Source organism: Salvelinus fontinalis, chromosome 13 (assembly GCF_029448725.1).
Source record: "Salvelinus fontinalis isolate EN_2023a chromosome 13, ASM2944872v1, whole genome shotgun sequence".
Classification (NCBI taxonomy): Eukaryota; Metazoa; Chordata; class Actinopteri; order Salmoniformes; family Salmonidae; genus Salvelinus; species Salvelinus fontinalis.
This window is the reverse complement of record NC_074677.1, coordinates 4,463,401-4,490,568: the sequence shown is the minus strand read 5'-3', so window position 1 is coordinate 4,490,568 and position 27,168 is coordinate 4,463,401. Positions and strand designations below refer to the sequence as shown.

The window sequence follows — 27,168 nt, the reverse complement described above, 5'->3', positions numbered from 1 at the left end:
GATGGAATTTGTCCATGAAAACCTTGAAGCTTATAGGCCATGTCCTGTGAATGAACAATGCTAATTTATTTGCGTGACAAAGATTTTATAAAAACTGACCACAAGTTTTTATTGGAACATTTAAAAACAGTAATGACGTCAAACAAAATACGTTTCCTAAACTTAAAGATGCACTATGCAGAAATCGCTCCGACATTTCCTGGTTGCTAAAATTCAAATAGTTCGCCTAATTTCAGTTGGTGACAGAATCATTGTAACCAGGTTTTTCCAAAGTGGTTCATGGCAATTATGAAAAGATACGTTACAGTGAAGTCCTTGTGGCTATAGTATGTACGTACAACTCAATGGTTGTTCACCAAGACGTTTTAGAAAATACACAATCTCAACGTAATAACATGTGTATTACCAGTTATTTACACAATAAGACTCTAGGTGGTGTGGTATACGGCCAATATACCACAGCTAAAGGGAGTGCCTGGACTCAGATCTTAACTGCGGTATATTGGCCATTTATCACAAACCCCTGAGGAGCCTTATGGCTATTATAAACTGGTTACCAATGTAATTAGAGAATTAGATTAATATGGTCATTCCTATTTTATAAGGTCTGATTTACCATGGTTTTCAGCAAATCATAATTCAGGGCTCAAACCATCCAGTTTATATGGTATAAGGTCTGTGTATTGTAAAGTGGGACTGACAGACTATAATGCAGCGCCAGCGCAGTGTGTCTGTCTGTGCTAAACGAGGGAAGAAACTCAATGGTACACTCCTTGCATCCTCTCTCCTCACCTAATTCTCAAAACCCATTGGAGGTGGTCAGAGGAGATCCTCTCCTCACTCAAATCTTACCTCACCTCCTTCGAAAGCATAGGCCATTCTCCATCACACTGATCTGGGTAGTCTTCTCCAGCTAAATCCACCCCATGCCAGTTCTCTTGACATTTTCCTCCACCTTCCACCCCTGTGGCCTTTTCATTTATTTTATGTAACCTTTATTTAACAAGGCAAGTTAATTAAGAACAAATTCTTATTCACAATGATGGCCTGCGGGTTCCAGGATCGAGCTTGCATGGTGATGTTGGAAGCTGTGGCTAATCTATCACCAGCTATAACACTCAAATCTCCAACACCAAAAGACTGTTCAGAGTGCAGGTAAAAATTAGATTGTTGAATTTGACATTCAGCAGTTTTGTAAAATGAAATGGAAACACCAGGCAAATCTCTTACCAAACAATTTGACTGGAAATCAGCATTCACAGAGCATGTCATTCTTTTGTATTAAAAAGAAAAAAGAAAAATAATGAATTTGTAAGGCTTCTCAAAAGAAACATTACATTCCAAATTGGAATGCATTTCAAATGCTAAAAGTCCTCTTCAAAATGTCAATGTCATGATGTATGTAAAATACTATACACTCTTAGCCGCTTCTCCCAATATAGATTCAAGAAAATGTCCAAAAGCCACCAATTGATCGAACGTTTGACAAATTTGATCATACATAATACTATGTATTCATTCTCAAAATTGTAACAAATACTGTTTTAGGTCAATTTAGCGCTGGCAACTCCCTCAATCTGTGATCAGCTCTCTTCACACTTCTACCGAAAGGGTTACTGAAGTGTTCACACAAGCCTCTGATCGCTTCATACTGGGGGGGTGCAGCTTTAACACTGAATGGCAGGCATATCAAAAGTCCTCTTCACATACAATATAAATGTTTATATACACACATTTATATAGGGCTTTTTCCTCATGCATACCAAAAATATTTGGTACCTGACAAAGACAACTTTGGAGCGTCGCTATAAATGACAGTGCAAATGGCTACATATGAAAATAAAGTTCCTACGGCTATCGGACGGTGACTGCGTGCAAGCCAAGCGTGCATAAAGCTTCTACATCAAGTGCCATATGGGTATGTTCTCTTCAGTATGAATTAATTTAATCTAAAACACACCCGGGGAACATTGGTGTCTTCTACCTACACACCAGCCTGCCCTGCCCCTGGACTTGGTAACATTCAGGTTGTGTAACAGATTATCGGCCCAACCAGGGCAGGCCCACGGCCCAACCAGGGCAGGCCCACGGCCCAACCAGGGCAGGCCCACGGCCCAACCAGGGCAGGCCCACGGCCCAACCAGGGCAGGCCCACGGCCCAACCAGGGCAGGCCCACGGCCCAACCAGGGCAGGCCCACGGCCCAACCAGGGCAGGCCCAGGAGGAGAGGAGGGGGTGCAGGTACAGCAGGATGTTGTTCCAACGAGGCACCACACCTGACCAACTGAGATAATTGATCACTTCAGTGATTGACCAAATTCAACACACCTGGTCTGCCTGTGCCTCTCCAGAACCAGGGTGGCCGACCCCTGGACTAGTGTCCCGTCCAGGGGGCCAGGGGCTGTACTTGTACATCAACCCGCCTCATGCTACAGAAACAGATCTGCTGCTATGAGTCGTTCTGGCTAGCACAAGGCTACTTACATATTTTGTTGTCAAGTGGGAGAAGTCAATGCATATTTCTCAACAGTGAAATGTAATGATGTTTCAGTATGGCATCTCAGAATCAAACATTACTAAAGTCTGCATCAGATTTCATACAATCCTATAGGATTAATAACCATGAAATGTTAATGAGTTTAAAACCAACATTTAAGAAACAGGCCAAGAAATAGAGTTCATTAAGGGGGAGGTGTTGGAAAGTGGCAATAGGAGGTCAGTCCAACAGTTAACCAGCAACCTCCATCTTGGTTATACGTATTGGCCACTTAGTCTTTAGCTGTGTGTGAGGTGGTGTGCAGGAGTGCGGTTCAGAGGCAGCAGGGGCCGGCAGACCATTCTGACTACAGTTCAGCTCCACATGCTGTGGATGATGTTGCTGCAGGTGAAGAGGCAGACTGCTGGGACTGGCGATGCCGGAGACATGACTCCCCCGAGCCCTGTGACAGACCAGCCACCTGGTCCTCCAAATACACACTGTCCACTGTGTCAGCCTGCTGGGGGCCCGGGGCACTCTCCTCTGCTAACCCTAAACTAGAGCTTGAGGGCAAGGCAGAGGTGGAAGAGGGGCTGGCTTGGCTCCCGTCAACAGGAACACCGTTCTGAGTAACGGTTTTGTCCCCCTCAGCCGCAACCGCCACTGGCTCTCCTTGCCCAGCCTCTGCTGGGTTGGGATTGGCTGGTAGAATGTCCTGGGCGGGTGCAGCGGTGGCATTGGCAGGCTGTGATTGGCTCTTCAGCTGTTTGTGACAGAGGGGGCAGGTCTCCTGTACATAAAGCCACTTCTTGAGACAGCCAGCGTGGAAGAAGTGGCTGCAAGGGGTGATGACAGCAAACTTCATGTCCTACAGGAAGGGACAAGACACTGGTTAACTACTGAACTGGAAAAGCCTACTACAATGCCGGATTCAACATGGACCCTTTGACAAGTGGAAGTATCAGTTACATATCCTTATTCAAACTAAACACTTCCCTTCTCTATCAATAATATAATATATTTTTTTTATGTTGAAGCAGAACCTACTTCATATCCCCTCTAGCTGTAATGTCGTCCCCTTCAAATCAGAAGGCTTTTAAAACATCTATCAGACCAATAATGTTGGTCTCAAACACTCACTTCTCTCTTCAAGCATGCACAATTCTTTCCACGTGCGCACACACACACACACACACACACACACACACCTGATAGCAGATGGCGCAGATGTCGTTATACTTCTCCAGCTGCAGGTCAGAGGCGGTGGGCAGGCTCTTGATCTTGTTGACGGCGTCTCTGCGCAGCAGGAAGCTCTGCCAGCCCAGCTGGGCCCGCAGCCACACGTTGTAGTAGGAGTGAATGAAGATGATGGTGGAGCCCATCACCGTCCACTCCCCGAACACCGTCTCTGACACGCCGTAAGCCACCACCACGAGCGCCACCAGGAACTCCAGCAGCCGGTAGGTCCCGTTCACGTAGTAGATGACATCGTCCATGTTCTGTACGGGCTCCTTACGGACCTCCTCCACCATGAACAGGATGTAGATAAGCAGGGTGCCCAGCACCTAGGGGCCAGGAAGGGCAAGCGGTTAGGATCACAGGTCATACAACACAAACTAAAAATCAGTAAGATCTACTCCTTTCTGTTGAAGAACACTTCAGGTCAACATACCAGTATGTTCTAAAAACTAATCACCAAGGCGATTCCAAAGACGATGTTTTGGATCTTCCTGAAATCCATAAAGGTCATTTGGGGGAAGGATGTTTGACATACCTTCGAAATCTGTATCCAAAATAATGGGAGAAATAAGTCATTGAAGTTGAGAAAGCTGTGACAGCTTGGTCTTACCCAGGCCTAACCGTAAACAGGAAGACCCCACAGGGGACTTCACTTATCATTTCATTGGCTTATCGAGGTAATTCGCTTAAATCAACTTCTGTTAGGCCCCTGCTTCAATTCAGTTGGCCTCAAATGACTCTGGGGCATCAGATTAAATCTCCACAGCCATTGGAGGCTCAGGGGTCCAGTCTGAACACCAATCCCCTGATCAGACTGTCCAGCAATCTGTGGCGGAAGCTTCTGAGCTTTCTAAAAGAACAAGACATTACTAGGTAATGTTCATGGCCCTCTCATGAAGAGATACTATACACAGCCATCCAGTTAACATTAAGACATTACAACCATTAGTGTGTTGATGCCTCAAAGCCAGTCTTGGTGTCACCTGACACATGTTTAGATTGAGAATAAAATATATTTTTAAATAAAGTTTATATATATTTTTTTTAAGTACCCTTTTTGTTCATATTGGTTTTAAAACATTCTTCACAAGTACATAACATTTCCAGAGGGGGATCTCTGCTACTGAAGTCATCATTTTGGATACAGACTTCAAGGAGGTATGTCAAACATCCTTTACCCATAGGACCTTTCTATGGCTCTTATTTCAGGGAGATCCAAAACATCAACGGGCCAATCACGTGTTGACTCCTCCTCTCGGAGCGCGCAGGGTTTTCCGTATTTCAGAGGTAACGTAAACTTACAGGTGGCCAGGGGATAGCATGGGGGATAGCATGGGGGATAGCATGGGGGAGCTTACAGTCCTTACCGTGCCCGTCCCCATGTGTGTCTCTCCACAGCAACAGAGCTCGAGGTGTGTGTGCGTGCATGTGTCTCCACAGCAACAGAGCTCGAGGTGTGTGTGCGTGCGTGCATGTGTCTCCACAGCAACAGAGCTCGAGGTGTGTGTGCGTGCATGTGTCTCCACAGCAACAGAGCTCGAGGTGTGTGTGCGTGCGTGCATGTCTCTCCACAGCAACAGAGGTTGGTGTGTGTGTACCTGCAGTGAGGTGAGGATGCTGGAGGAGATGATGATGAGGAGCCAGAAGTCCATGAGGAAGAACTGGCAGATCATGTAGGCCATATATGTTGGGAAGACCAGCAGGAACAAGCACAGGCTCACGGCCCGGAAGTGCTTCCACAGGCTCCTGAACAGAGCAACCACCAACACACCCATTAGTAGGGAACCGCCTCGGAGGGGATCGATAAAGTTGTGTTGAATTCAATCATATAGTTGGGTTTACATTAAGTTGCTCTGCTGCCCATTTCTCTGTATAAATAAAGGTTAAATACATTCTCTCTGTGTGAATGACCCTATGGACCCTAGTCAAAAGCAGAGCAAAAATAAAAAGTCACATTTCAAAATCAGCCTTGAACGTCTTACTTGTCCCGGGAGGCCCCTAGAGCCAGTACAATGGGGTCAGCTATCTCCAGCATGGACTGTAGGATGGAGGCCACCACGATGAAGAGGATGATACTCAGGAGGAAGGCTCGGTGGATGACCTGCAGTTCGATCAGACCAGTCTGTACAGCCAGGATCAGTAACGTGATGCCCTCTGTCATCCCCCTGAGATGGAAGGGAGGGAAGTAGGGGAACGAGAGATTCATAAATATTATGTCTTTTTAAAATTATATCAGAAATGAAAAAAGGTTCTTCAGTGTTCAAACCTGTGGTCCACAGAACACACTTAACAGACATGAACACACAGCATCACATGGGCTGAATGAGAAGGCAGCTGGGCGGGCAGCGTACTGACCGGTGCATGGTGTTGTCATTCATGAAGGCCCGGTAGCCCTGCAGGTAGAACTTGCAGAGTGTGAGGACGCCCAACGCCACGAAAGAAACAGTGAAGACCAGGCCCAGCAGGGAGTAGGGCGTGCTGCAACACTCTGCAATACTGGGGGGACAAGGAGAATGAATAACTCACGAAACTTATTCAAAAAGGTCATACAGACACGTGAGTGAAACTGTAGAACTTGAGACTCAATAACGTTGAAAAAAAAGTTCCAGTGAAACAGGTCGAACCTTGGTTTCAAACCTCTCGCATACCACACGGGATAAGCATTCCATGACAGAAACTGCAATACCACGAAAGTGTTAGTAGTGCTGGTCCCACCTGGTGAGGAACAGGAAGAGCAGCCTCTCTCTGGAGGTGGGCTGGTCCCGGCTACTGAAGTAGCTGTAGATCTGCAGGGCGAACAGAACCAGCCAGAAGCACATGAAGAGGACGGGCAGAACCAGCTGGTTCCACAGGGACATCCCCAGAGCCAGCAGCCCGTACACCTCCACCACCTTGGCACAAAGAAGAGGCTGGTTAGCTACTAGAAATAAGAAACACATCCAGACGGCTGGTAGATTTACAGTCTCCTGAGGGGAAAAACCACTGAGGATCATGTAATAATGGACTGACAATCTCCTCCAGTTTTACCTGCACCAGCTCCCTGTAGGCGGTCTTGGCCAGGTTGTAGGGCACCAGCAGGTTGGAGGCCAGGAAGTAGATGACCTCCAGGCCCGTGAAGATCATGGCGAAGCGGTTGATGAACACGATGGTCTCCAGGGGGACCAGACAGAGACGGGCCACCAGGGGGAGCAGGTGAGCAGAGAACAGCCAGATCCTTTTGGTCTGCATGACGCAGGAGCACAGGGTGCACACCACCAGCTGAGCTGGAGTGAGAGAGAGGCAGGGACACAGGAGGGACGGGGTTAATACACACAGGGTGTAGGTGAACGTGCACCATACACACTGTGTAGGGACACAGAACAGCTGAATCGTAAGAGAAAGTAAAGATCTGACTGAGAAAACAACTAAAGCATTGATGATTTTGCAAGTCACATTTACAATGCCCCCGAGGGCAAAATGCACCTGAAAAAGAGTACACCGAGGCAGGCAGGACTGGCATCTTTACTGCTACGTGCCCCAAGTTTACTGGGATGACAGTGCTAACATGCTACTCCACTAGAAAGAGCAGAATCTGCTCATCACATGAGACTAGAGAGATGGATTGAGACACAGTGAAGACCGTGTCAGATCTAGTCTCTCTCTCTAGGAGCTGATGTGACTTCACCGAGGCTGGTGAGGACAGTGACTGCATGTTCTACAACACACTAGTGACTGGGCCAAGAGGTCCCTGCCTACAGCTGCTCTCCTCTTGCTAGAAAACATTACATTGTCATTTAGCAGACGCTCTTATCAGAGCGACTTACAAAAAAAAATAATAATACTCCTTTAAGAATTTCAAATGTCATGGTATTTCAAATGTCATGGTATTTCCTGGAATTTCAAATGTCATGGTATTTCCTGGAATTTCAAATGTCATGGTATTTCAAATGTCATGGTATTTCCTGGAATTTCAAATGTCATGGTATTTCAAATGTCATGGTATTTCCTGGAATTTCAAATGTCATGGTATTTCAAATGTCATGGTATTTCAAATGTCATGGTATTTCCTGGAATTTCAAATGTCATGGTATTTCAAATGTCATGGTATTTCAAATGTCATGGTATTTCCTGGAATTTCAAATGTCATGGTATTTCAAATGTCATGGTATTTCCTGGAATTTCAAATGTCATGGTATTTCCTGGAATTTCAAATGTCATGGTATTTCCTGGAATTTCAAATGTCATGGTATTTCCTGGAATTTCAAATGTCATGGTATTTCCTGGAATTTCAAATGTCATGGTATTTCCCGGAATTTCAAATGTCATGGTATTTCCAACGCCTATTCCCCCTCGGGAGACGGAAAAGATTTTGCATGGGTCCTCAGATCCTCAAATTCTACAACTGCACCATCGAGAGCATCCTGACTGGTTGCATTGCCGCCTGGTAAAGCAACTGCTCGGCATCCGACCGCAAGGTGCTACAGAGAGTAGCACGTACGGTCCAATACATCACTAGGGCCAAGCTTCCTACCATCCTGTACCTCTATACCAGGCGGTGTCAGAGGAAGGACATCTAATTTTTCAAAAACTCCCACAACCCTAGCCATAGACTGTTCTCTGCTACCTCACGGCAAGCGGTACCGGAGCGCCAAGTCTCGGTCCAAAAGACTTCTTAACAGCTTCTACCCCCAAATCCATTAGACTGCTGAACAGTTAATCAAATGGCTACCCGGATTATTTGCATTGACCCCCCCCCCCCCCCCCACCCTTTTAGTTATTATTTGCTGCTACTACTCACGGTTATTTATCAATTCACCCCTACATACATGTACAAATTACCTCGACTAACCTGTACCTCTGCACATTGACTCGGTACTCTTACCCTCTGTATATATAGCCTCAATATTGTTATAGTGTTACTAAATAAATATTTTCTAAACTATCATTTTTCATAATGGCTTGTAAGTAAACATTTCACGGTAAGGTCTACCTACATCTGTTGTATTCGGTGCATGTGACAATGTCAAGCATCATTTAATTTAAAGAAAGCTTTCTCATTGTTAGGTAACTAACTTTCCACGTGTCTAAAAGGTTGTAGGGCGAACCTAGTTTAGTTTGTTACCCATGAGGCTGGTGGTGAAAGGTGGGACTGTGTTTAGTTAGTTACCTATGAGGCTGGTGGTGAAAGGTGGGACTGTGTTTAGTTAGTTACCTATGAGGCTGGTGGTGAAAGGTGGGACTGTGTTTAGATAGTTACCTATGAGGCTGGTGGTGAAAGGTGGGACTGTGTTTAGTTAGTTACCTATGAGGCTGGTGGTGAAAGGTGGGACTGTGTTTAGTTAGTTACCTATGAGGCTGGTGGTTACCTAAGCATCATTTCATTGTTAAAACAAACCTACAATTTCTCCAAGAGGGAACTATTCCACCAGTATTTTAGAGAAATTAGAGAAACTTCGGTGATTGAATCTAAAAAGGTCCAAGTTCAATGACTGTCCCTATTCAAGACCGCAAAACTCAAAGCCAAGGAATTAATCAGTCCCTCCCCTTGTTAGGGAAAGGGTTCCCATCGTTAAAAGTCAAAAGTAGCAGAGGGTTACCTAACAGAAGGAGAATCTGCTCATCATCAGGTCATTACATAAAGGCATTTCACAGGCAGGCCTCCTATTCATGTTGACATAAGACACTGGTTGCTTACTTCTTCCCCTTTTGGGCTTTCAGCCTTTTACTGAGCTCTGAATACAACAATATTATGGCCAGTAGTATTTTTAGAAGAGGCGGATCCCACACCCCAGTAAGCTAAAAGCCTACAGATACTGCAGAACCACAACCAGCTTCCCTCTTATGAAAGAAGCAGCGGAACAAAGAAATACATCAATGAGTGAGCAAGACAGAGCGAGCGTGGGGGAAAGGTAGAGATTAAAAGAGAGATATTGAGAGGCCTGTCAGAGTTGTGGGCGTCCCCTTTGTTACTGGAATACTGTGGCTGCATTCAGACGCTCTGCCTCGTTGTGTGCACCCCGTTAGAGAGCTGAGGAGCTCTGCGGCAAACGGCATCTCAGAACAACAGATTCAATAGCACCCACCGCCAACCTCCTGAACACCCTACCTACTGCCTATGATGAAGCAAGGAAACACTTTCCATGTGCCGAAAAGGTTGTAGGGCGAACCTAGTTTAGTTAGTTACCTATGAGGCTGGTGGTGAAAGGTGGGACTGTGTTTAGTTAGTTACCTATGAGGCTGGTGGTGAAAGGTGGGACTGTGTTTAGTTAGTTACCTATGAGGCTGGTGGTGAAAGGTGGGACTGTGTTTAGTTAGTTACCTATGAGGCTGGTGGTGAAAGGTGGGACTGTGTTTAGTTAGTTACCCATGAGGCTGGTGGTGAAAGGTGGGACTGTGTTTAGTTAGTTACCTAGGAGGGCGGTGTTGAACCGGTTCATGGATAGTGGCTCCAGGTAGAGCGGTCCCTCGTACCCAGAGTCCAGCTCACTGCGGACATAATCCCTAAAAACAATAAGACAAACTAGAGATCAGTTCACCTCCTACACCTGCGGTCCTCTTTCCTCATTGGCTAGATACAGAAATATCCCTCAGAGAATTCAACAAGTTCCACACATCCAGGGCCTGTAGAAGCTTGATTCACTCAATATGATTACCTACCTGTTTATGGAGCAATTTGAAAATGGTTAACAATCACAGCACGCAATGGCTTTTTAAAATGACCTTCCAAATACATTTCACTCCTTGCTAACAATATAAAGTCTGTGTGTGTATGCATGTCTCGCTCTCTCACCTGGACACCTGGTGTCCAGCGAAGAGCAGCAGGGCAGTGAGCACGTACAGGTAGAGCTTCACCAGGTGTTGACGAGGCAGAGTCAGGAGCACCAGGCTGAGGATGTAACCTGTCACACAGCAGAACAGAGACATTCAATTAGGAGCACCAGGCTGAGGATGTCACCTGTCACACGGGAGGGAGACGCAGTGAATCACAGAGGGAACTGTACAGCACCATGAAGTGGAATACATATGCATTTCAATTAGACATGATAGCCCACTCAGTAACACTAAAGCAGAAACGCTAGCTAGCTGTCATGTGGGTAAGTCCAGCTTGTCACACAGCAGTGGTCCAGCAGACTACACTGTTTTTAGTGGGTGGGTGAGCCAATAGGTGGGGATCCCATTGTTCATAGGGTTTGGCTGCTAATCTAGTCCCCAGAGGATTAGTGGAAACTGTTGAACAGGTCTGACAAAGAGGGCAGTTTGTGTTGCCTTGAAAGCAGTCACCAGGGGTAGTGTATTTAATCATGACCAGTGTTTCAACTGTCTTTATGTGTTCCCTTCGTGTAGGACCGGTCCTGATAGGAGCAGCCCTGTTGATGAGTTGCAGGAGCTGGTTAAGACCGGTCTTACTGCTCTGATGTTGGGTGGGAAGCTGGAGCTCGTTAAGACCGGTCTTAATGCTCTGATGTTGGGTGGGAAGCTGGAGCTGGTTAAGACCTGTCTTACTGCTCTGATGTTGGGTGGGAAGCTGGAGCTGGTTAAGACCTGTCTTAATGCTCTGATGTTGGTGGGATCCGTACTGTGGAACAGTGGTCCAGGAGAGTTATCATGGTTTGGTAAATGGTGTGGAAGATGTCCTTGAAGACAAAGTCCCTTTCCCCATTTCAGAGCACCAAGCCCAGCCAACAGCTTCCCTGTGACCAGTCTGGTGTGTCGCGACCAGTGTAGGTCAGACTTCCTCCTCTGGTACTTTATGGTGTTTACTTGTTCATAAAAAGTTTGGTCCGTTGGTTATTGAGATACTTTAACCTCCCATACACACACAGGTTTTATTGACTATGTTTATCCCATGTGTAACTGTTGTTTTAGTCACACTGCTTTGCTTTATCTTGGTCAGGTCACAGTTGTAAATGAGAAGTTGTTCTCAACTGGCCTACCTGGTATAATAAGTGAGAAAATGTTTTTTATTTAAAACACCAGATTTTTTTTAAAGGGACAAAAAGATACTGTCAACTGTCTAACAAGGGACAGATTTAACACAGTTGTCCACGACTGTCAACTGTCTAATACACAAGGGACAGATTTAAACACAGTTGTCCACGACTGTCAACTGTCTAAAACATAAGGGACAGATTTAACACAGTTGTCCACGACTGTCAACTGTCTAATACATAAGGGACAGATTTAACACAAGTGTCCACGACTGTGAACTGTCTAACACATAAGGGACAGATTTAACACAGTTGTCCACGACTGTCAACTGTCTAACACATAAGGGACAGATTTAACACAAGTGTCCACGACTGTGAACTGTCTAACACATAAGGGACAGATTTAACACAAGTGTCCACGACTGTGACTGGCCTTCACTTCATGTAGAATCCTGCAACTGTTCCTCCAATCCTCTCAGTAATACAGAGGAGTAGTGAGGACAGTGAAAGCAATAATCCTGCCCTCCCTCCTCCATCTTGGTTGAGCGTGGCCTGCCCGGTGTAGCAGTCAGCAGGAACAGTCCTAGACAAAAATCACCAGGCACGAATACACCCGGGACTCACTGGCCGACTTGGACCCAGCAATTCACCCTGGGGATTCTATTAGCAAACATGTAACACACCACAGCTCTCTCCATCATCCGCTGTGAGTGCGCATGCGTGAGTGGCAGTCAAACGTGCAACTAAACTTGATCAAACTTTCATTCGAGATCAGGGAGCATGACAAAAACAGTTAGCCATCAAGGCTTGAAGAATGGTCAGTGGGGTCGTTCTGGAGAAACAAAAACTCGACAAAGACAAACATACCCACCCACAAAAACTGTAACCCTCCCATTACTGTAATGGTGAGAGGTTAGCATGTCTTGAGGCTATGATATTTGTGCTTTAAAAAGTCGCACATCATGATTCATTCAGGATTATCTGTAATCATGTTAGCATCCATATTAAATGTAGAAGTGTTCAGAAACATTATATTTACAATATAAAAGTGTCTCCAAAATGACACATGATTTACCAATCAGTTATTGGGCACAAAATCTGAATCCAAAACAAACTGCAAAAGCATCCAACATGTTTGTAGAGTCACAAGCTTGATGTAACCGCTGCCCAGTATGAACGTGACAAAAAGCTGAACTTTTCACTACATTAAAACAAGTGAATAATTGGTCCCAATATTTTTTTGTCCCCTAAAATGAAGTGACTGTGTACAAAAAGTGAAATAATTCCCAAAATGGATGAAAATATCCTTAAATGTAAGCTGACAGTCTGCACTTTAACTTCGGTCATTGTATCAAGTGCTGGAGTACACAGCCAAAACACAGCTGTCACTGTTCCAATAGTTTGAGCTCACCGTTCATGATTCTACCTCCCATGAGAACCAAAATGATTGTGATCCTCTCTCAGATCGCCACAGGCCTTGACTCAAGTCACTGTTTGTAGGTGAACCCAGCCACTAGTGTGCGCGCGTGCGAGTGGCCCGGTCAGTCAGGATGAGCCAGACTCAGTGAAAGCCAGGGTGACGGGAGATTAGAGGGGGGGGGCAGCTTAACTCTCCCTCCCTTCTCCCCCTCAGACTGTGGCTGTAGCCGTGAGCAGATCCCGCTTACATAATCCTGAGAGTTAGAGTTATATTCTGCCGGACAGCCCAACCAGACAAGTCACTGCTGTCAATAGGCTCATCTAGCTGCTCAGTCAAAACCGTCACAGAGCACGAAACAGAGACATGTGAAGGGACGACAGGAGAGGGTAAGCACTGCTGACGTAATGCCTTGAACGAATCCATAACCCAAATAAAATCTTAATTGGAAGTCGATGCGGTATCTGAACAGAACAAGCTCTGGCTTTACAGAGCCCGTGTTCAGTTAGTGGTGCCTTCCTTCAGTGATGAATATGAGTCAGTGTTTAACATTGTGTGGGGGCTTTGGTTGGAGAGGCTCCTGCTCTTGACGCAGAGTTGCAGTAGTAAGGCTGGGAATTGCCAGGGACCACACGATTTGATCACAATCATTTGGTGCCGATACGATATGTGATTCTGTATGTATAGTGTGATTCTATACTGTGATTTTATTGCGTTTCGATGTTCCAAACATATTGCTCACTATATGTCTGCTGCAGAGGGACAAGAGAGAGACATGAGAAAACAAGTTTGATCAGTCATGGAAATAAAGTGCTTAAAACAAATTGGCTCCCTGTTTAAAAAGATGGAGAACAAGCTACAGAAGGAAAAATACAGGAGTTTTGGCGCAGGTACAGACGACTAGCTCAAAATAAATATTGCAATATTGAAAAATATACACTGCTCAAAAAAATAAAGGGAACACTTAAACAACACAATGTAACTCCAAGTCAATCACACTTCTGTGAAATCAAACTGTCCACTTAGGAAGCAACACTGATTGACAATACATTTCACATGCTGTTGTGCAAATGGAATAGACATCAGGTGGAAATTATAGGCAATTAGCAAGACACCCCCAATAAAGGAGTGGTTCTGCAGGTGGTGACCACAGACCACTTCTCAGTTCCTATGCTTCCTGGCTGATGTTTTGGTCACTTTTGAATGCTGGCGGTGCTTTCACTCTAGTGGTAGCATGAGACGGAGTCTACAACCCACACAAGTGGCTCAGGTAGTGCAGTTCATCCAGGATGGCACATCAATGCGAGCTGTGGCAAGAAGGTTTGCTGTGTCTGTCAGCGTAGTGTCCAGAGCATGGAGGCGCTACCAGGAGACAGACCAGTACATCAGGAGACGTGGAGGAGGCCGTAGGAGGGCAACAACCCAGCAGCAGGACCGGTACCTCCGCCTTTGTGCAAAGAGGAGCACTGCCAGAGCCCTGCAAAATGACCTCCAGCAGGCCACAAATGTGCATGTGTCTGCTCAAACGGTCAGAAACAGACTCCATGAGGGTGGTATGAGGGCCCGACGTCCACAGGTGGGGGTTGTGCTTACAGCCCAACACCGTGCAGGACGTTTGCCATTTGCCAGAGAACACCAAGATTGGCAAATTCGCCACTGGCGCCCTGTGCTCTTCACAGATGAAAGCAGGTTCACACTGAGCACGTGACAGACGTGACAGAGTCTGGAGACGCCGTGGAGAACGTTCTGCTGCCTGCAACATCCTCCAGCATGACCGGTTTGGCGGTGGGTCAGTCATGGTGTGGGGTGGCATTTCTTTGGGGGGCCGCACAGCCCTCCATGTACTCGCCAGAGGTAGCCTGACTGCCATTAGGTACCGAGATGAGATCCTCAGACCCCTTGTGAGACCATATGCTGGTGCGGTTGGCCCTGGGTTCCTTCTAATGCCAGACAATGCTAGACCTCATGTGGCTGGAGTGTGTCAGCAGTTCCTGCAAGAGGAAGGCATTGATGCTATGGACTGGCCCGCCCGTTCCCCAGACCTGAATCCAATTGAGCACATCATGTCTCGCTCCATCCACCAACGCCACGTTGCACCACAGACTGTCCAGGAGTTGGCGGGTGCTTTAGTCCAGGTCTGGGAGGAGATCCCTCAGGAGACCATCCGCCACCTCATCAGGAGCATGCCCAGGCGTTGTAGGGAGGTCATACAGGCACGTGGAGGCCACACACACTACTGAGCCTCATTTTGACTTGTTTTAAAGGACATTACATCAAATTTGTATCAGCCTGTAGTGTGGTTTTCCACTTTAATTTTGAGTGTGACTCCAAATCCAGACCTCCATGGGTTGATAAACTTGATTTCCATTGATAATTTGTGTGATTTCGTTGTCAGCACATTCAACTATGTAAAGAATAAAGTATTTAATAAGAATATTTCATTCATTCAGATCTAGGTGTTATTTTAGTGTTCCCTTTATCTTTTTGAGCAGTGTATATATACACACACATACATATATTTTTTGTGTACACATACACAGCGCATTCAGACCCCTTGACTTTCTCCACAATTTGTTACGTTACAGCCTTATTCTAAAATGTATTAAGTTGTCCCCCCTTAATCTACACACAATAAATACCGACAAAAGCAGCAGGCTTAGACATTTTTGCAAATATATATATATTTTTACATAAGTATTCAGACCCTTTGCTGGATCGATGTGTACGACAGCGTGTTCCAGTTTCCGCCAATATCCACCAACTTCACACAGCCATTGAAGAGGAGTGGAACAACATTCCACAGGCAACATCCAACCGCCCGACTGGCGTCACACCAGAGCCCGACTTTTCAGCCACACTCCTTTTATTTAAAAAGGTTTCTGTGACCAACAGATGCATATCTGCATTTCCAGTCATGTGAAATCCATAGACTAGACCCTAATGTACTGTAACTCAGTAAAATCCTTTAAATTGTTGCGTTTATATTTTTGATCAGTACAATATAAAGTTAAACCTCTTCTGCTAAAATGAAATATAAAAAAGAGGCAAAGACAAATGATAAACTGACTATAAAAAGGTAATTTCCTATCCTGTGTCTGGGGGAGGGGGATATGTCACATTATTTCATATAAAACTAATATAGCGGTCCTCGTGATATAGCTAGGCCCGTGAGGGGCGGGGACGGGCCCGCGAGGGGCGGGACTGAGTATCTGAATTGTGCACAGAGGAGAAGCCTTCCAGCCATTGGTCAGGAGCAGCCATGTGTGTTATGAACAGAACACATCCTATTCCTTAGTCTGCGTTACATTAGGTAAGCCAACATGGGCTAGAGTTTGTTTTGGTTTCTGTTTCAAAAAGGGGTTTAGGTGGTGGGCGTGACCAGGGGTGTGGCAGGGGGCGTGACCAGGGGGCGCGGTTGGCTTGTAGGTGCAGCAAAGTTCTAGAGGTCCCTTATCTTCGCGCTGTAGAGAATATTTTGCATTTACGCCAACTTCCTGCAATTAAAAACATTTATCCATGGAACTTAGAGAAAAAACACTATTTTAAAGGTTGAGGTTTTAAAGCAAATTTCAGCAACTATTTCAAATGTTGGCTTTAGCTTGTTCTTTAGCTTGAACATACAATATATACTGCTAAATGTTTTGGGAATGTTCTATTGCCCCACTGTCTAGCTTTTATTTGGAGGATTGTTAGTTAAAATATATTAGGTCCATTATCTTCTCTGCATACTTTTTATCTGGTTTAGGTTAACACAAAGCGTTTTTCCATCTCGATTGCATTTTTTGTATTATTTTTGTATTTTTACAGTTTGGACTAATGCTTAGGCGGCCCGCACAAGGATATCAATGGCAGAAAAATCCTTGCGTTTAACGAGACGTTAATCCACAGCAATTTGCTATGCAAAGTCATGCAGACAGGACAAAGAGTTGACCGATGTGATAGAACCATCTGTGGGGGCAGTACCGATGCGCGGCCCCCCGATGCGCGGCCCCTGCCCATAAGCAAAAGAGTTGTAGACAGGGTGCTACAGCATGTGCCAAAAGTCCTCAGATTCAAAATATTAGGTGAAACCTAGAAACAGAAGAATATATTTTCTCCCCAAGACAGACACACACCACAGAGGTTCAGTTCAGTCAACTGGTGCTCTGCTGCCAAGTGTGTTCATCAGCAAATACCAAGCTCATCGTCTCATCCACCATCTTCAGCCAAGACCACCAAGACCCCAAACACACCCCTGGCGAGGACATAGAAAGTGTGTGCTTACACACAAAATACAAAATTAACGAAAAACTATCTAGCGACTGCAGTAAATGGTGTTAATGGTGTCTAAGCTGGTTATCATGGCCTGTACCTCCTCCACTCTCCTCCCCTGGGAAGAAAATGGCTTCTTTGACATCACTCAGTCATACTCCCTGCATGGTGCTAGGCCCACACACACAGAGCACATGGTGCTAGGCCCACACACACACACAGAGCACATGGTGCTAGGCCCACACACACAGAGCACATGGTGCTAGGCCAGTAAAGTGAGTCAACAGCCTTTAGTCTGCCTAAACGAGAATCACATACCCAACCCTGCTGCCAGCTTCTCCCCATAGCTCACACCGTCCATCAAACTGTCCATCTACTACACAATTATCCAGCAGCCTGACCTGCTGATAACGGAACCTCCATGCCTTGTACAGTACAGATCACTATGCCAAACCACAAAAGAGTATGATTGGTTAAGTCCTCTTCGCACATGAAGGTAAATTATACCAACTGGAATAGCAGAGGTGCTGTGACCAGACGAACTTATTTCTCGCCGAGCATCACGGAAAGTCCCATTAAAAAAACTTGTCTTGGATGGTGGAAAAAAGCTAAGGCAGATGGAAGGAGAGGAAAATGTGACCGAGACAACGTTTCACCACGATGACAAAAAAAAAAAAAAAAAGTGGCTGTAGACAAATGCAGATGTTAAAAGGTCAGGCCATGCTTTAATTATGGCATCGTTTCACTGTTTAATTAATTATCATCCTAATGACCTCATGCCTTTCTGTTCTGGTCTGAAACACAAGCATCAGCCAAGTACGACTGATTTTGTTTGTCTGAAAGCTCAAGTAACTTGTCTCAACAACTAAGTCTAACATCATGCATGGACCAAAAGGGTGACTGGAAAATGGGTTGTATGATGCAAGGAACCAGGGAGCCCTCGGGACATAGCGGGACAGGGAGCCCTCGGGACATAGCAGATCTTGATTATTTACAAGTTAATCTCTATATACACAAAGAGCTGCTTACCCCTCAGAGGGAAGTAAGTCTACATGAGAAATAAGGGGTAATTAGCTCTACTCCGCTGTAGCATTATACTAACAAAAACATGTTCTAACCTGTTCCACACAGCCTATTCATCCATCTTTAGAGCCCAGACAGGAGAAGAATTAAAACTGTCTGGCTTTGTGCCCAGACATAAGGACGAATAACAAACCACTCCTTTGTGTGGTGTGTGAAGAGGTTACTGGAGAGCTTTGGAAAATGACAAGTGCCTAGTAATTTTCAACTCAAACATTTACACAGCATTAGACTAACAAAACCATTTTACACCCACAAAAAGACAACAAAGACAAGTTTATCTACAAACTTTAGTCAAGTTTCTGGGGAGATCTCTTGACAGCATGATAGAAATATTCTGATTGGCTAATGTTGCCAGAATGACATGGCCAATGATGAAGAGGGGAATCCCAGTTTTACAACAGTGTCAGATTTTTTCATCAACTGACAATATTAAGCATTGGAAGGGGGATTCTACCACAGCAGTAGCCCTATTTGGTATTGGTTTATTAATGCTCCCGTTTATCAATTCGCGAGTGCCGGTAGAAAAGTTTAGGACATCGGACAGGACACAACATTAATAGATGCTATTAGCTAAATACTGTGAAAACTAGTCAGGGTACACTATATGTTTTGAATTGGCTATGTAGTTAGTCTGTTTAATAGCCTAACTGCTGCAGCAATGTCCATCTCGCAATCTCCTCCGGCCCACCTGCGCACATACAGTGTCTTCAGAAAGTATCCACACACACACAGCTACTCTCCCCACATTTCATTGTGTTACAGCCAAATTTAAAATGGATTAAATTGACTGTCACTGGTCTACACACACACACAATACTCCATAATGTAAAAGTAGAATTATGTTCTTAGAACTACTCACAAATTAATACATTTTAAGCTGAAATGTCTTGAAAAAAAACTACCGTAATTGCTGGACTATTAAGCGCACCTGAATATAAGCCGCACCCACTGAATAAAAAAAAAAAATGTATTTTGTACATAAATAAGCCGCACGTGTCTATAAGCCGCAGGTGCCTACCGGTACATTGAAACAAATTAACTTTACACAGCCTTTAAACGAAACACGGCTTGTAACAAAAATAAATAGGCTTTAACGAAACACGTCTTGTAACAAAAATAAATACGCTTTAACGAAACAGGCTTGTAACTTTTAAAAAAAAATAGCAGTAAACAGTAGCCTACCAAGAAAGTCCTTGGTCACTATCTTCCTCCTGTGCACTGAAACCACTGAAGTCATCTCCTTTGGTGTCGGAGTTGAATAGCCTCAGAATTGCTTCATCCGATGTTGGATCGTTTTCATTGTGCTCTCCTCACTTTCATCCGGAGGCAAATTCCCCGCTGAGCTTATGCTGCCCTCTTCAATACGCAGCAGCTCCACGCTGTCAGGACCCACTGGCAGACTTGACCATAAGTCGCTCTTCGCATGCGGCCCGTTTTAGTGAAGGATTTCTCCCCACTTGTCATCCAATCCATTTTCTAGTTCGGGCCATCTGCTTTTCTTTCCTCTGAAAGCTTCTGTTGTCTTTTTGCACTAAGTCAGTTTCTCACGCTGCTGTTTCCAACGTCTTATCATCGACTCATTAAGGCCAAGCTCCCGTGCAGAAGCTCTATTTCCTTTTCAAACAGCCAGATCGATCGCCTTCAAATTGAAAGCTGCATCATATGCATTTCTCCGTGTCTTTGCCATGATGAGGGTGACAAAATGACTACCGTAATCAGAATGATGGAAAGTTTGAGCGCGCTCGATTTACTTCACATTATGTGACGGTGCTCAGTTTTTTGGCGGCATGAATTTGTGAAAGCGGGAAAAATCCATAAATTAGCCGCGTCATTGTATAAAGCGCAAGGTTCATAGCGTGGGAAAAAAGTAGCGGCTTATAGTCCGGAAATTACGGTATTCAATGCCTTTGTTATGGAAAGCCTAAATCAGTTCAATGTGCAAGTCACAGAATAAGTTGCATGGACTCACTGTGTTCAATAATGGTGTTAAACATGATTTTTGAACAACTACCTCATCTCTGTACCCCACACATACAATTATATGTAAGGTCCCTTAGTAGAGCAGTGAATTTCAAAACACAGAGACCAGGGAGTTTTTCCACTGCCTCGCAAAGGGCACCAATAGGTAGATGTGTAAAAATGTAATACCCCTTTAAGCATGGGGGAAGTTAATTACACGTACAGCACCTGACATCACAGGAAGGCCAAAAAGATCATCAAGGACAACAACCACCCGAGCCACTTCCTGTTCACCCCTCTATCATCCAGAAGGGGAAAGGGGGTTACCTAATCAGTTGTATAACTGAATGCCTTCAACTGAAAAGTGTCTCCGCATTTAACCCAACCTCTCTGAATCAGACGTACGGGGAGCTGCCATAATTGACATCCACGTAGTCGGCCCCCCCGGAACAATTGGTTAACTGCCTTCCTCACGGGCAGAATGACAGATTTGTACCTTGTCAGGTGGGGGATTCGATCCAGCAACCTTTCGGTTACTGGCCCAACACTCTAACCACTAGCAAGGTCAGTACAGGTGCATCAAAGATGGGACCGAGAGACTGGAAAAACAGCTTCTATCTCAAGGCCATCAGACTGTTAAATAGCCATCACTTGCACATTAGAGGCTGCTGCCTATATACACAGACTTGATATCATTGGCAACTTTAATAAAATGGAACACTAGTCACGTTAAAAATGTTTACATATATTGGATTACTCATCTCATGTGTTTACTGTATCTTAGTCTATGCCACTGACATTATTCATCCATATATGTATATATTCTTAATTCCATTCCTTTACTTAGATGTGTTTGTATTAGGTATTTGTTGTGAAATTGTTCGATATTACTGCACTATCGGAACTAGAAACACAAGCATTTCGCTACACTCGCAACAACATGCGCTTAACACATATGTGACCAATAAAATTAGAATTACACTTTGGATGGTGTATCAATATACCAAGTCACTACAAAGATACAGGCGTCCTTTCTAACTCAGTTGCCCGAGAGCAAGAAAACCACTCAGGGATTTCACTATGAGGCCAATGGTGACTTTAAAGTAGTTAGAGTTTAATGGCTGTGAGAAAACTGAAGATGGATCAACATTGTAATTACTCCACAATACTAACCTAAATGACAAGAGTGAAAAGAAGGAAGCCTGTATAGAAAAAAAATAAAAAGGTGGCAAAGAAATAAACATGTCCTGAATAAAATGTGTTGTTTGGGACAAATCCAACAGAGCACCACTTCATATTTTCAAACAAGGCGGTGACTGCATCATGTTATGAGTATGCTTGTCATCGGCAAGGACTAGGGAGTTTAGGATAAAAAGAAACAGAATAGAGCTAAGCATGGGCATAATCCTAGAGGAAAACCCGGTTCAGTCTGCTTTCCAACAGACACAAATTCACCCTTCAGCAGGACAATAACCTAAAACACATTACCAAATATACACTGGAGGTGCATACCAAGGGGAAATTGAATGTCTGAGTGGCCTAGTTACATATTCAACTTAAACATACTTGAAAATCTACGGAAAGACTTAAATGGCTGTCTAGCAATGATCAACCACCAACTTGACAGCGCTTAAAGAATTTTTAAAAGACTGTGCTAATATTGTACAATCCAGGTGTGCAAAGCTCTTAGAGACTTACCCAGAAAGACTCACAGCTGTAATCACTGCCAAATGTGATTCTAACATGTTTTGATTCAGGGGTGTCAATACTTAATAAATTATATCAATTTTATTTTCAATACATTGGCCAAAATTTCTAAAAACACTGTTGTCACTGTCATTATGGGATATTGTTTGTAGATGGGTGAGAAACAAATCAATTTGATCCATTTTGAATTCAGGCTGGAATAAATGATGGAATAAGGGGTAGGAATACTTTCTGAAGGCTCTGTACTCAGGATTCACATACCAGGACTTATCCAGGATTGTCATGACCGTACAAACTCAGTTCTCTGACCAAAAAGTAACTTATAACTGGTCAAATAACTTACTAACTAGCAAGGAGTATCAACACGTGCACATGTGGCGACACACAGGTCTGCGCTTTGATTGCAAAAGTGTATTTTGCGACTGCAGGTGATTGAAAGACTGCCCGTCAACGCAGAAATCTGAAGTGAGCAACGCATCGCATCTGGAGGACACTTAACTAATTATGATGATGCAATTGTTTGATATTGTGATTTCAATCTATATTCCGCTTGTCCAATTATTATTTTGACTTGCCCCAGACAAGTGATATGAGATGTCAAGCCCTGCCTCCACTGAGCTCTTAGTAAAAGGCCAGTCCCACTCAACCAGAGCATAGCCATACTGGATTTGTTTTTAAACTAGGCAAGTCAGTTAAGAATTCTTATTTACAATGATGGCCTACCCCGATGACGCTGGGCAAATTGTGCGCCGCCCTGTGGGCCTCCCAATCACGGCCGGTTGTGATACAGCCTCGAATCAAACCAGGGTCTGTAGAGACGCCTCTATTACTGAAATGCAGTGCCTTAGACCGCAGTGCCACCCGGGAGCCCAAAATTAGCAGTATTGTGTGTGTCTGTGTTAATGTGCCATTATGAATACAAAATTCACCTGTATAAATTGCAGAGGAGATGCTGACATGAACCATAGACATTATAGCCATGATGCAAATTCTGAGTACAAACAATGTCAGTCATCCTTTGTATCATTAATTTTTATCTCGTCTCAGCTTTGAACCTGAAAACATTTATAAACACAAAGCAAGACAACTCAAGACTTAGTAGGTTCAAAACTGCTGAACATAAACTATATTAATGTATTCCATAAATTACATTCTATGCATGAGAACCAAGCATGAAAAACAGGGACCTAGTTACAGGCTACAACTGCAGTGTTTTTCCTGGTTAGGGCACACTAGCGATAGATTATTTTGGGTGTAGTGCTGAAATATTGGCTAACACCGCCTGTTTGATAGTTTGGATATGATCATCGTACTGTACAGTGTTTGTTATGAATGTGATACTTTTTATTCTTCACAATGTCACTGGAGAGTTCATCTACTCTGAGGTGCAAAGCCCCCAAGCAGTCTTTTTAAAAATCACTGTATGTCTAATAAATCACTGTTAATTTAATGAAAATAACTTAAATATATGTTGTATCGTTCATTTCCCTGAGCCTTCTTTGACCCTTGAAATGCTCTGTCTGATTGTGTGGCTGTTAGAATAACAAATTAAAATATTTCCATCCCTGATTGGCTGATAGGATGGTTGAGAGCACACCCCTGAATGGTCATTGGTCTATTATAATAAGATCGGATTGTGACATGATCTGGGCCAAAAACTCCATCCCTCCTGAACTGGCTGAAATTCCAGGCATTTTTCTCTTCTTCAAATAGATTATTCCCATTATGTGTAAGAGCTATTTATCTAGGAAAATCAAATTAACGGCACTCCCCCTTTAACAGTTCATGCAAAGTTCATGGCCACTCAAAGTGCAACCTTCTGTAGTAGCCAAGAAAATTCACAACTAATCTGACATTTACAACACTATTAAATTAATTAGTAAGCATGTAACATTACATTTACCTTGGGGGGGGGGACCACTTTAAAATACATTTATCATAAGATGGACCACTAGAAATGTATTGTAAGTGTATGGGTGCATTTGTCAAAATGTGCTGCTAAAAAATGTACAGTTGCTATAAATGAGAACTTAAAGGGCTGCAGAAGTGGTATGACCAATTGCAGTAGCTCTGAAAAAGGTGAGGAGTGTGTGTGTGTGAGCAAGGTACTAACCTACATAGTGCAGGTAGAGAGCCAGGTACTTGTACTGGAAGAGGGGGTTGTTGTTGAGACTGCTTCTCTGGATCTTCTGGAAGAAGGAGCTGACATCCCAGCGGTAGAGTACCTCCAGCAGCATGATGCTGGGGACACGCAGCCCCACGTTCAGCACCGCTTCTAGCTTGTCCTTCAATGCCATGGCCCTAACACAGCACGCTACAACCTACTAAGACTGGACAGGGGGGGATAAGGAGTAGGGAGAAAAAAGCAAAAGGTGAGAAGTCTCAAGTGCAAAAACATGTATGCTAAATACTTGTTTTCATTAAACAGCAGTAAAATTCTGTTTTCTCAGAGCTCCAATTCCATAGATTCACCTATGTTATGTGGTGTTTCATAAACACACTCCCAGGTAGGCATGCACAAGTTGCTGTAAAGGATTGATAAACACAGTTGTATTTGACCAAGCAGAACTGTTAACACTTCAAGCGTCTCTGCCTGCATGTTCAGACAAATCGAGTCTAACGAGGCAGGAAGGAACTATATACACTAAAAATGCCTGCATAGAAAGTGTTGTAATTCCACAAGTCAAGCCTGAAGTACAGGCAATGAGACCATATTAGGTAACATGGGGCCAGATGTCACTTTCACAATAACATTTAAAATAGAGGAAAAGGAGTGGATTTATGGGAATATAGATGTAGTAAAAAGTAATTTGCTGACAAAAAATAAATGTGAATTTCTACATTTAATTTATTGTCACCTCTCACTATGGCTCTACATTGTGGGCTATTTCCCCAAGAATCCTACATGCTTGTTTAAGCAGGATCAATGTGAATGAAAATGAAATGTTATCCATTTGCCACACAGCCAAGCATCCCAACTGGTCCCAGCATCTGCCTGAAGCTGTAAACATTCCTTCCATAGTGGAAAGTTAGTAAGGCGTATGAGCATGATGCTGCTTGCCTTTGTCTTTTCACACGATCTGTATTACAGGTTGGTTGTTGACCCATCATGTAAAAAACATGCTAATAAAGACAGACACTGATGGAGGGTAAATGCCATCCCATAGAATTACATATAGAACTGATTCAATGGATCTCTGAGATCCCATCCCCCTGGCCCTCATTTTCAGACGGCATTTTGACATGACAATAAAAATATAAACAATATCTTTAACACTGTACTTATGCGTAAACTGGCAAGCTAATATTAGCTACATCACTTTGAAATTCACATGCATCAGTCATGACTGACTGTCCGGAAACGTCACGTTAGCACTTCTAATCATGATTACATGACCGTATTTCACGTCATTTCGGTTATACCACCACCAGTTACCGGATCACGTTCTGTTGAGGGTGAAGTTATTACAGCTATTCAAATTTAGCTCGGCATCCAACTACGCTACATGAATGGCTTATTGTGGCTTGGCTCTGACATTAACTTTAGTTACATTGCCTAACGTTAGCCACCACTAGTTAACCCGAAACCAGTTGTGCCCCGCAAGAAGGGTGCTGAATAATCACATCTTTATCGTCATCTCATTTTCAATTCTGTTATGTAGCGATCTACAATTATGTTAATTTGGTGGTACGTAAAATGAGACAAGATGCTAAAAGTGACTGTATAATGCATGTTAGCATAGCGGATGGGCAGAGGTAGGACTCATAAAACAGCACTTGATGGTATCTAGCTAACGTTCCGTCAATAGCTAACATTAGCTAGCTGCTAAAACATCCTAACTAGCTAGTTAATGTTAGCAATACAAGATGTTTGTAATGGAAAGTTCCACCATGCATAGTTAGCAAACTAAAAACGTGACATCAACAGCTGCTCACGATAAAAATGAATCTAAGTTAGCAACAGTTGGCTAGAAGCATTGCTAGTTACGCCTTATCACCGCACTGCATGTGACGACGTGTAGCTAGCCAGCTAACTAAGTTAGCTTGCTGTCGCGTTATCAACGTTGTCCCACGGAAAAGCAAAGAACCTACATTGCGAGAACGACGTTAAACTCAGTTTGATGATGTTTCTCCGGTCGAATATCAAACATTTTAACTGGGCGTCTCCCAAATTAACGGTTCAAATGATGGCATTTTCTCCGTGGATCGAATCGTCCGCTCTCCACACATCTCACTCAGCTAGGTAGCGGCTTCATAATGAAGAAGTGTCTATTGAGCATGCGCAGCAGCTCTTAATTAGAACAACTCCTTGCTGGTCAGAGAGATGCTGTATTTTTTGGTTATTTTTATTGTCAACAGCTTCCAAATTTGTTCGTTACGTTTGCAATGCTCAACAGAAAATACGATTTGAGACCTCTAGAATCAGGTAATTACAGGTGGAATATGCAAAAATCGCTCTGCCATTTAATGTTGCTAAAATTCTAATAATTCGCCTATTTTCAGTCTGTGAAAATCATTGTACCATCTAAATCATTGTGAAACATATTTTCAATGACCAAAAATATTGTAAATTCAGCTGTTTGAAGCTGGTGTACAAACCGAAAGTAAAAGACGCAAAAACGAAATGTAAGTAAGGGAAGAATAGGAATAGCACACAGAACATATCTACTGCTTCTTAGACTTCCTTTCATTGAGAATTACAGATCTATAACTAATATTTCTATGTGGATTTTGTCCTGGTAAACTAAAAAGTTACATATTGCAGCTTTAAACATGGTATTTCACATATTCCTCACTGTTTGTTTGATGTACACATGACGTGAGTATATAAACACTTAGCCCGAGTACTTTTACTCCAAGGACCTTGTCATTTACAGAGGTAGACTTGCTCTGTCAGCCAAAACAGACAAATACGCCATGTAAACATGAATTGATTCTCAAATGCAATTAGATTCTACAAACCTAAAGCCCTTTACTTTCATATCAAATTAAAATAATTCACGAATTTCACAAATGCAAAATATACACTCACTGTATACTGTTTTAATGGCTTTATCACAGTTTCAGCCAACAGTATTTTTCAGTGACAACACGTTTCTGGCGGCCTTCTTCCATTATGAGCATGCTAC

General features: G+C 43.7%; 1 protein-coding gene across 2 annotated transcripts; it reads right to left on the bottom strand.

Annotated features, from left to right (window-relative positions):
• Nucleotides 1-83: 83 nt before the first annotated feature.
• LOC129867966 (RING finger protein 145-like) lies at nucleotides 84-26,310 on the bottom strand. Of its 2 annotated transcripts, none has more exons than XM_055941486.1 (11): nucleotides 26,132-26,310; nucleotides 24,153-24,369; nucleotides 10,485-10,593; nucleotides 10,104-10,195; nucleotides 6,743-6,978; nucleotides 6,431-6,606; nucleotides 6,071-6,211; nucleotides 5,698-5,880; nucleotides 5,314-5,461; nucleotides 3,685-4,041; nucleotides 84-3,344 (listed from the first exon to the last, which is right to left on the bottom strand). In XM_055941486.1, the coding sequence occupies exons 2-11, from the start codon at nucleotides 24,334-24,336 to the stop codon at nucleotides 2,844-2,846; spliced, it is 2,127 nt and encodes a 708-aa protein (XP_055797461.1). In that variant the 5' UTR covers nucleotides 24,337-24,369; nucleotides 26,132-26,310; the 3' UTR covers nucleotides 84-2,843. The 2 variants fall into 2 exon arrangements, with proteins under 2 accessions (XP_055797461.1, XP_055797462.1); XM_055941487.1 differs by lacking the exon at nucleotides 26,132-26,310 and adding an exon at nucleotides 24,512-26,116.
• Nucleotides 26,311-27,168: the final 858 nt, after the last annotated feature.

Coding starts and splice junctions, on each gene's coding strand:
- LOC129867966 (XM_055941486.1), bottom strand. CDS start 24,336: ATGGCATTGAAGGACAAGCTAGAAGCGGTGCTGAACGTGGGGCTGCGT. Junction 5,881..6,070: donor AATGACAACACCATGCACCG/GTCAGTACGCTG, acceptor CTTCCATCTCAG/GGGGATGACAGAGGGCATCA. Junction 3,345..3,684: donor TCTGCGCCATCTGCTATCAG/GTGTGTGTGTGT, acceptor CCCTTCCTGTAG/GACATGAAGTTTGCTGTCAT.